Raw genomic sequence first — 11,281 nt, 5'->3', positions numbered from 1 at the left:
TAAGCCGAATGATATAACATGTGTCGTGTAAGAACAATTCCTACAGTGTCATATAAATGTATCATTTTTAAATCTAAACCCTATAAATATTGTATAGAATGTGATTCATTTATTTTATCTTGTACATGTAAGTTAACCACCTTTCTTTTTTACGAGAATGGAGAAAATGTGTGCTACATGTTTTGTAAATAATGTTTGCATAGCACTTGTTATATACGTTGAGAAGTTCATTTCAGCGCCTAAATACCTTGTGTGATGAATTTATAAATCCATTCTTGCCTATATAACTTTGTACAGTACATTTCCTCTTGTTTTTTTAATTGTACAGATGTTAAGTGTCTTAGCAGCTACATTATGATATGGAAATAAAGCACTTGTTCTGGAACAGACATCTCCTTCAATAGAAGATGATAGCAAGACAAACCACACCTTTGCTATCGTTTCAATACATGTGTCTAATACAGTTTAGAAAGCACAGTTGTTGCTCCAGGTTACATGGATGTTTTTGCCAAAATGTAAAACAATTACCAACAGTGTTATTTAATTTGACAGAATCAATTCAAACTGTAATATGGCACTTTTTTTTTTTTTTACTGTAGTCATCATTTTTGTTTAACATAAAATTTGAATGTATGCACTGTGCAAACCAGGACTCCCAAGGAGTGAATACTAATAAGAGGAAATTTCACTGCAAAACACATTGTATGTATTATTAGAAACAACATTGTGCTATGGCAATTTTTATAACTTATGAAACACAGAAATTGCTGACCCAGAGCCCAGAATGTCATTATCAGTGCATCATTGTGGAGCAATTATATTCTTAATAAATGGGAAATGTTCCACCTTTTAGGATAAGCCTTTAAAAAAATAATGTGCCTGCACAGCCTTGCAAAAATAAGATCAATCAACATGTAAATGAACTGTGTAGTCGGGCTGTATGGAGTGAGGCCTTTCAGCAGCAACATGCCTCAGCGCCAACCAGTGGTGGACAAAAACCTGTCAATCATATCAAAGGATCTTTCTGGTTGGTCATAAGGCAGAATGTGTCCTCCCCCACGAATGATCACCTGCGTGGCAAATTAAGCAACATTTTTTTAACTGGCAGATTCAGAAATGTAACTAGCACAAATATCCACCAAAATAATTGTAACTATAGTTCTAGTCCCCATGAGTTCACGGCCTCTTCTGCTCACCTGGTAGAACTCCCCCACTTGTCTCACGTAGCCGGCCACCTCGCGGTCCCCGGGCTGGAGCCTCCAGTGGAAGCGAGGGGCCGTCCTGTACTCGGCAGCCCCCGTCCAGTTGACCGTCGGCAGAAAGCGTTGAGTCAGCGGGGCGGCGACGATCACGTCCAGCTGACCGTTGTACATCAACACCTGGTAGGAACGCAGTTTGGAAAGGAGGTCAAGTATAGCCATGGTCTCAAGGACAGTAATAAGAAAAGTAATCTGTACGTTTGTATTCTCATTTAAATCGTAGTTTAATTGTTTGTGGCGATCTCGTGACCCCCTTGGTCCCTAACGAGAACCACCCCCGACCTGGTTTGAAAACAGTGTGTGCTTAATGACTCCCTAATGGGTGAACAGGAACCCGCACCCTGTAGTTGTCCATCAGCTCTCCCAGCCAGGGTTTGATGCTCTTCATGACGTCTTGCAGCAGGTGCTTCTCCACCTCAGAGCCATCATGGAAGCTCAGGTTCCCCACGTGGATGGAGCGCCGAACCTTTGGCAGCGTCACAAACTGGGAGAAGTATCCCTGGTCCTCGGGCTCCTGCAGCAGCAACACATCATTACAGAGGAGCCACTTATTAAGAGTGATGACCCCGTGAAAATAAGAAGAACATAGATTGGCTTTGGAACATCTGTACCTGACAAAGCATGTAGTTGAAGTAGTTTGTACAGCCAGTTACATTCTGGAAATAGGAGGGGTAGGGCTCCAGGTCGCCATTCAGCAAGCTGTCAAACACCTGATGTGGTCATAGAAATCATTTTGGATCCACAAAATTACAATTTTGACAGAGAAAAATGAACCAATGATCCCAGACATATGGTACTACCTTAAAGGCCTCCAGCCACTTCTGCTGCTGGATGAGCTGAGTGCCTCTGGAGGTCTGCTCCTCCACGTACTGCTTCTGGAGCTCATCCACCAGCCCTGTCTGGTAGAGGAACTCTCCATAGCCACCCAACATCTGGGGGGACACATACAGAGAGAGACTGTCAGAGAGGGGCAGAGCCCAATCCATCTAAGAAACATATATACATAATCATATTCGTACAACATGTAGCAAATGCTTGTATTTTTTTTATTTTCCTTTTTGAACGAATGTATTGATATAGCATTACTTAAAAATCACACCAGGAGAGTTTGTCTCATTATTGTTTAAATTAGTAAAGGTTTGGCTGAGCTTTTCTAAATATGGTGAATGATAAGTATAATCAGCGTACCAGCTCCGGATCACAGAGGCCGTCCCCGATGGCCATGCCCTTGAGGTTAATCTTAACCTTGGCAGTGGGGTTGTGTTTATGGATGTAGTAACTAATGGCTGGAACATACTTCCCGGCATAAGACTGAGAGGGCAAAGACATTAAGATGGGTTAAAGCATGAGGTTTTGTTCAGGCTAAACACTGTTTGATTAGTTGTTCAAATGTGGATTGACGTTCTTTTTCTTGCTATTCTCTATTCTCAGTATATTGGCTTAATATTTAAATCTTACCTCTCCAGTGGCATAAAAGTCATTGGCCTGGTACTCCGGAAACAGCTGAAAGAATTGAGTCAACGCACTGGACCGAAGAACAGAACAGAACCAACAGTTAGCCCGCCAAACATAGGGACTAGTTAGTGCTACCCATCCAAACATAGGGACTAGTTAGTGCTACCCATCCAAACATAGGGACTAGTTAGTGCTACCCATCCAAACATAGGGACTAGTTAGTGCTACCCATCCAAACATAGGGACTAGTTAGTGCTACCCATCCAAACATAGGGACTAGTTAGTGCTACCCATCCAAACATAGGGACTAGTTAGTGCTACCCATCCAAACATAGGGACTAGTTAGTGCTACCCATCCAAACATAGGGACTAGTTTGTGCTAGTGTTACCCATCCAAACATAGGGACTAGTTAGTGCTACCCATCCAAACATAGGGACTAGTTAGTGCTAGTGCTACCCATCCAAACATAGGGACTAGTTAGTGCTAGTGTTACCCATCCAAACATAGGGACTAGTTAGTGCTAGTGTTACCCGTCCAAACATAAGGACTAGTTAGTGCTAGTGTTACCCATCCAAACATAGGGACTAGTTAGTGCTAGTGTTACCCGTCCAAACATAGGGACTAGTTAGTGCTAGTGTTACCCATCCAAACATAGGGACTAGTTAGTGCTAGTGTTACCCGTCCAAACATAGGGACTAGTTAGTGCTAGTGTTACCCATCCAAACATAGGGACTAGTTAGTGCTAGTGTTACCCGTCCAAACATAGGGACTAGTTAGTGCTAGTGTTACCCATCCAAACATAGGGACTAGTTAGTGCTAGTGTTACCCATCCAAACATAGGGACTAGTTAGTGCTAGTGTTACCCGTCCAGACATAAAAACTAGTTAGTGCCAGTGTTACCCGTCCAGACATAAGAACTAGTTAGTGCCAGTGTTACCCGTCCAGACATAAGAACTAGTTAGTGCTAGTGTTACCCGTCCAGACATATAAAATGACACAGATCAGTCCTGGCCTCTAGCCGCCGCCGCCTCGACAGACAAACTACTTCAGCCAATAAGCGCCCAAACACTTGGCTGTGAAAACTCTTGTTGTTTAATAGTTAGCTTATTTATGCACTTAATGCAACTTCATATTAAAGAGATAGCACTAGAGATACCTGTCCAATCATATTAAAGAGATAGCACTAGAGATACCTGTCCAATCATATTAAAGAGATAGCACTAGAGATACCTGTCCAATCATATTAAAGAGATACCATTAGTGTTACCTGTCCAAACAGAAGAGTTGGTGCTACTGTTACCTGTACAGATCTCTGCCAACATCATCTTGGTTCTGAGCAAACCCTTTGTCGTCATCAGTAAAACTGAAGCCTGTTCCAACCTGATCCAAAAGCAATTCATAATCAATAACCTCATATTGAATAGAGAAGGTTGAATACATACAAAATAGTAAATAAAAATGATATGCCTAGAATATAACTATATAATAAAAGGCTTCAATAAAGCCATTAGAAGCCAGACTTACTGGATTATCAATGTAAACAACCGAGTATCTGGAGGTCCATGGATAATCACGGAAACTCACTGAGAAGAAAGAACAGATTACACTTCTGGAAGAGGAAACAATACAGAGGAGGAGAGGAAACAATACATACAGTGTGAACAATAACTAAACCCTATCCTTACCAGTCATGTTCTTGTTCACAACATAAGGTCCATGTTCTACGAAGAGCCCAAACATGGAGGTGCCCCCCGGGCCGCCCTGCAGCCACAGCAGCACTGGGGCCTTCTCGGGCCGCTCCTGGGGTACAGATCAGAATTAGGATCCACCACCACCTGGTGGACAGACTGGGGAAGCCCAATGAACCAAACGACTTGACATTTCAACATTGAACTCAAACAACAGAGGAGGAGCCTCTGGAGACAGATACTCTCACTCACTTTCACAATGAATATCAATCTCCACAGGAAACCAGAATTTGAAAGTGCATTCTTTACCTTGAATTTCACATACGATTGAATGTCTCAAAAAACTAAAAAAAAACATTAGCCTACATCAGAAATGATAAAATTACAAATTACTAAATTAGAATAACTGAATTAATGAAGCCTATATTTTCAAAAAGATGAGGAGGTTTTACTTTTTTAAAGTGACACTTAATGCTGAAAAAAGTGAATTTGGGATAAACTTGTCAAGCCATCTGCAAAAACAGCAATACACCTGGACATCACATTTTACAAATGTGTTGGCTAAATACAATAGTTCTTGAAACTAAACCTATTACTAATCCGTCATCAACAAATGGTAGGCCTACATTTAAAAAAAAAAAAAAATCAGCCGGAATATTAATTTGATTTTCAAATTACAATTATTTAAATTCAGAGAAAGGCCTTTTGTGTCAATGTTTTGTTCAACATTTGATTTCAGACAAAGTTTGCATTCACCCTCACTTTTTAACAAGACTACCATATGAACCAGTACACAGTATTTAGCGAGTACATAGCAGTATACTTAGGAGGATATGTTAGTAGGATATGTTCACTGGACCTGGGCAGGGAAGAACCAGAAGTAGAGATTGCTGTTGTACTTCTTGTTGACAGTGAGGTACCCAGCATAACTCTTCACGTTGGCACCGGGTAAGGGTCCTACCAGACTCAGTTTCCTGGCTGGAGAAATGATAGATCAGCTGAGCACATTAAAATAGAGTGGCTTCACAATGGCTGACTTAAATTGCCGGGGCTCTGTCTACATCACCTTGACTTGACTGTCAATGTGTAAATGGTGTAGCCTACCTTCATCGATAGCACCCTTTTCCAGATAAGGGGTGAGAAACAGAGGTTCACCAGGGTCTGCTCCTTCATGGCTCTTGCTGACACTGAGGTTTTTTCGGCAGAAGAACCCGGAGCAGTCTCGAGTTTGACCTGACTCCAGGACAGCCCACAGCAGAAGAACACCGAGCGTTTCTCGTAGCATTCTAACACTTGGACCCAACGCAGTCTACATGCAGCAGTCGTGAGGCTGATTATATCAAATACAAGTAATGCCCCTTTACATTAACGTGCAGGACGGTATGTGTTCAGTCACATGACCAGGACTGTGGCTTCAGTCACATGACCAGGACTGTGGCTTCAGTCACATGACCAGGACTGTGGCTTCAGTCACATGACCAGGACTGTGGCTTCAGTCACATGACCAGGACTGTGGCTTCAGTCACATGACCAGGACTGTGGCTTCAGTCACATGACCAACTTTATCACATGATCACTTATGGTCCCTTTATTTTTGACGGTTCTGATCACGTTGACCGAATAATGTAGTTTTTGTAAAAAATAACAATGGTGTGTTAAATTATCATGTATGCTTTACGTTTAAAGTAGTCAAACTGCAACGAGTGTCTCGTTGTTTATGTTTTCATAGCTACGAAAAAGCAATGAAAAAATGTAAGGCGCACTGACTAATGCTGCGTTAGAGTTGAGCTCATGGTGCTATCCATTTGTGCGGTACGCGAATGTGTTTTTCGTAGGCCGAATCCGGGAAAAGTCCCGCCTCAAGCGCTAGGATTAGACAGGAAGCCTGTCAGTCAAACTCGCACGACAGCCAGAGCTACGTCATCACGCCTTCATTCATATCTTGTCTACAGCCGCCCTGCCGCTTCGCGTTTACGTAGATGAAAATGTATGTCAACTTCGCCTTCATGCTATGACTCTTGCCACGCAATCCTGAACAAATTTCTCAAAGGGAGACAAATTAAAGCCAATTCTAATTTACCAAACAGATGTAATGTTAGAGATTGTGAGATCCCCAAAATTGACGTTAGGCCTACAATCAAGAAATTGTGGGGCTATGCCTTTGTAATCTTTCTATATATTATCTCTATATATTTCTGTAAAAGTTGATTCATTTGTTAGTCAGACAACGGCTAACGCTAACCGAAACATGGAGATGGCTACTATGACGGTAACACTCGCTGCTGTGACAGTATTGCCCAAACTTGGGAGGAATACGTTGAAGTGTTGGACAATTTTTTCATTGCAAATGGGATTGCAGATGAAACACTGAAGCGGGCAATATTGTTAAGCTCTGTAGGCAGTCGTAGCCTACATACATACAGTTTGATGAAGTTTGTTAAGTCAAGACAGACCAGGGGATGTCATATGTCGACTGGCACTGCTTCAGTCACATTATAACCCGAAGCCCAGCGAGATAGTTCAATGATTTAAATTGTATTCGAGGACTAGAGCAGCGAAGGAAACTGACGGAATATGTGGCAGTGCTATGAGAGCACATTGCCACTATGGAGATAAGTTGACAGAGATGCTATTGACATGCTTGTTTGGGGCACAGCAGATGATCGCAAGCAGAGGAGATTGTTGGCGGAGTCTGAGGTGACATTGGAGAAAGCCTTGAAAATCGCACAAGCAATGTAGACTGCAAATATATATATATATATATATATAAACTCCGCGGTTCACTACGGAGTGCAGGGAACGGTTGGCCCGGCCGGTTGAACGCTGATTGGCTGTTTTACATTACTTCACCCACGTTACTCACAGGGAGTGAACGCTGATTGGCTGTCTCACGCGAATGCCGCGGAGAAGTTCAAATATTTCAACTTCTGTGAAACTTGTCGCGCTGCAAATCCACGTGAACGCGCTCGCCCGTGACAGGGAAAAATGTTGCGCCGTCAGTCAAATCTTGCTGCAAGTTTTTGCTGCGACAAATTTCGCCCGATACGCGTCTCTACATTGAATTTGCATTGAAACGTGTCGCCCTGCGACACGGACGATTTTATACCTTACTTTTGTTTGTTTGTTGGTTGATATAGTGTTATATTTCATCTTTGAGTCTATCCTCCATGTATGGGACCCCCATTGGACAGGGGGTAGTAGCTACGGCAAGCACTGTTTGATACCAGGCCTATTGGTTCAGCGAGCCCTTTTTTCCTAATAACCGGGCGTGGTGGTGATTATTGCATGTATTATATGTATGGGCTCATAACCCCGTTTTACGCGTTCTTGAGGTTGGTCCCCCCTCACGTGTGTTCAGGGGGCTGTGTGCAGTGTTCAGCGTGTGCTGTGTGCAGTGTTTTACAGGCTTGCAGTGCGTCCAGTGAGGGCAGGGTGTGCAATGTGTGCAGTGCAGTGTGCTGAAGTTGGCTCATTATGATATGGTTTACGGTAACAGCAGAGTACCAGTCTACCCCCTGGCCTAGAGCTATTCTTTCTCCCTCCCATTTAGGTGATAGATAGACTCATCTTACTTGTGTTCTTTTTTATGAAATTGTACTAATAAAGTATTTATTTTAATAATTGATCCATTGACTGCTGTTGTGGTCTTTGGGGGATTCTTAGTTAGAGGTTTGCGTGACACTACCCGAGACAATTGTGTACGATAATGGCTTGTGTTTTGTGAGTGCAGAATTTGAAGAATTTATGCAAAAAAACGGCATTGAGTACATCACCTCTGCCCCTTGTCATGCTTCCTCCAATGGCTGTGCGGAGTTAATGATGAAGAAGGCAGGTGATGGGAACCTCAACAATAAGGTGTCAAGAGTGCTGTTTAGCTATCGCATTACACCACAGTCCACTACTGGGCTGTCACCTGCTGAAATGTTGCAAGGCAGGAGGTTAAGATCAACACTGGACCAAATTCATCCAGAGCGCCGAACAAGGGTGGAAGAAGAATCGTTTGTCGCGTTTCCGGTACAACGTCTATAGCGGTGAATCATGGAATGCACGGTTCTCAGCTCCTCGTTCTCAAACGATTGTGCAAACGGTCAACACAACACAGTAGTTCAAGGCAAAAACATAGCTGCAACTTCATGCTTATGTGTACTTTTAGACAACACAACAGTTGCTAATGTGTATATTCACCTTGAGCAGAGCCATAATCACTCTGGGCTACAGCCTACAAGCCAAGAACGAGTGACTGACTGAACGAGAAGTCAGCTGCAACCCTTACAACTTGCTATGCATTCCTGTCTCTTATTGGCTAAAATTTGACGAGAGCGTCCTAGACTCAACAGATTTACGATTGGCTCGTCTCAGTCCCTCTTCATCACTCTGCTAACTTAACAGTGAACACAGCAACAAGTCTAATCTGTGGGGGAACGAAAGAACGAACAAGAGAGACGAACGGGAGAGAAGTGAAACGTGGAATCTGGTCAGTTCGTTCTTGTTAAAGAGTAGTTCCTTCGAACTGATTCGGTTGCAAGCGAGCACTGTGTAGTGCAGTGTGGTATCACTAGCACTGTGTAGTATAGTGTGGTAGCAGACAGGTGAATGTCATGCTCATTGTACTGCCCTGACTAGTGTTCAGTAAAAGCCAACCTAAGGGTTACACAGCTGTCTGTCCATTCTTTCAGAGAATAGAGGATATTACACACGCAAATCAGAGAAATGCATTTGACTAAAGTTAGTTTAATATACATTACAATTTACCAACAAGTTACCTTCCCTGCGATTGCGCCGATAGATGCAGTTAGGTGACGGATTTTGGCCTTTTTGGATTGGATCAGGGACTTAACCAACGGGATTGGATAATCTCTGGCTATCCCCTCATTAATATTCATGATTTTCCTGGATTCGGCCCACGAAAAACACATTCACATACGGCACGCCTGCCCGTACGAGTCGTAAGGTGTAATGGTGTGTTCCAGATGCCTCGGACACCAGCCATCCGAGTTACAACTGGGGAAATCTCCCAGCTTTCTTGCAGCATTTCACGGAGGCACGCCCTCTTTTTGTCGGCGCACCTCGGAATTCTGAGAGTAGACCGAGTTCAGTGAAGCAAACAAAAACAAAAAGAGAGAAAAAAAGAATTATTTTCTTTGTATTTGTAACACGTTAACCCAAGGCATCTGGAACACACCATCAAACTCCCAGCTTTCTTGCGGCTATTCATGAAGGCACACCCTCTTTTAGTCGTAGTATAAACCTTTTCACTTGTAGTTCTGAGGGCAGATTGACTTCAGTGAAGCTGACCAAAAATGGCTGCGCATTTTTTTTGAATGGTATTTCTACTTCCGGAACCATAATGTTACACTCTATAAGTGCTACAAGCCAGGAAATTACGTCACAAGGAACACAAGAAATAGCCAATGTAGCGTATTTAATCTGTAGACCAATTGCCTCTTATCAAACGATGCTCCCACTACAGAATCACGTTATTTTACACCACGACTCACTCCATGTACACTGTAAGAATATGGGGAGCATATTTTGATACTGATTTGATTTACTTTATTTCATAGATGCAATGTCCCGCCTGTTTAGTTTAATCCAGTTTAATGTTTGTTTATGTTTTGTGACGTTGGGAGATACTCATGTCCTGAAGCAATATTGATGGCTTTCTTATTAGTTTGTCGACTTGGAGCACCTCAGGACTTTAGGGTTGTTCAAATGGAAAGCCCGTTCTGATCTGATGTTCTGATCTGATGTTCTGAACTGATCAACACCCTGGTGTGTGTGGATGGTGAAACTCCGTCTGAGCAGTGATGTGTTTAATGTCTGAGTTTGAGTGAGAGTTAGGCTTCCCGGACACCTCACCTATATACATATATATATATATATTGTGGCAACCCCGATCGTCGGCCGTGTAGGGTTTCTGAACAGACGCTCTGAAACAAGGTGGCTGTGCAACGTTTTTTTTTATTGCTGGCAGCTCAAAAAGGAAAATCATATAACAACTCAGGTACTGCCCCAGCGGGGTAGACAAAAAAAGGAATGCGCCTCGGATCCTTGTCCGTTCGGGAGGGCGGCGTGTAGCTCGCTCCCGGCTTCCAGCCGCTCAGCACTGTGGGTTGAAAATGCAAAAGACGTTAGTGCGCTCTCGGTACGTGCCTCCTACCGCGTCCGTCTTCCACTCGACTTTTTCCCCCTGTCTTCTCCGGGCCCGGCCCTTAAATCCCCTCTCCCATCTCGCCCCCCCAGGTGATCGCAATCTCCCTGATTGTCTGGGTCGGCTCGATGTGTCCTCCAGCGCCGCCGCGCTGAGCGGCACATATCTCCCGCGGACTACTTGTCCGCGGAGAGGGAGCCGCTCCGGGCGCTGGCGCGGATCGTCAGCGCCAGTCAGCGCGGGGTTGCCACACACCCCCACCCTCAGCAGCAAGCCGGGGGTCCCTCGGGTTAGCCCCAGGCAGGCGTCCCTCCAGGATAGGGCGTCCGCATTGGCGTGGGCCCGTCCTGGCCGATGGACCACCTGGAAGCTGTAGTCCTGTAGCGCCAGGAACCAGCGTGTCACTCTGGCATTGGTGTCTTTGGCCGACGCCATCCATTTCAGGGGGGCGTGGTCTGTGACAAGGGTAAAGTGGCGTCCGAGGAGGTAATACCGGAGTTTCTCCAGGGACCACTTGATTGCCAGCGCTTCCTTCTCTACAGTCGAGTAGGCCCTCTCACTGGCCAGGAGTTTACGGCTGATGAAGGTCACCGGGTGCTCCTCTCCTGACCAGACCTGGGACAGCACCGCTCCCAGCCCCACCTCGGATGCGTCTGTGTGGACCACAAAGGGTAGGTCAAAGTCTGGGGTGATGAGCAGTGGTTCTGTGCAGAGGGCCTGCCGTAGG

The 11,281-nt window shown here is 44.3% G+C and overlaps 1 protein-coding gene across 1 annotated transcript; it reads right to left on the bottom strand.

The window, feature by feature from the left end:
- Positions 1-437: 437 nt before the first annotated feature.
- cpvl (carboxypeptidase vitellogenic like) lies at positions 438-5,810 on the bottom strand. The gene is made up of 12 exons (XM_084471544.1): positions 5,508-5,810; positions 5,263-5,381; positions 4,401-4,515; positions 4,240-4,298; positions 4,016-4,095; positions 2,718-2,784; positions 2,448-2,570; positions 2,060-2,191; positions 1,871-1,969; positions 1,600-1,773; positions 1,197-1,379; positions 438-1,070 (listed from the first exon to the last, which is right to left on the bottom strand). Exons 1-12 carry the CDS (start codon positions 5,686-5,688, stop codon positions 972-974), a joined length of 1,431 nt encoding a protein of 476 aa, XP_084327670.1. The 5' UTR covers positions 5,689-5,810; the 3' UTR covers positions 438-971.
- Positions 5,811-11,281: the final 5,471 nt, after the last annotated feature.

Source organism: Micromesistius poutassou, assembly GCF_964030765.1.
Source record: "Micromesistius poutassou genome assembly, chromosome: 8".
In the NCBI taxonomy this organism is placed as follows: Eukaryota; Metazoa; Chordata; class Actinopteri; order Gadiformes; family Gadidae; genus Micromesistius; species Micromesistius poutassou.
The sequence above is the reverse complement of the archived record's forward strand: the minus strand, read 5'-3'. Positions and strand labels throughout refer to the sequence as shown.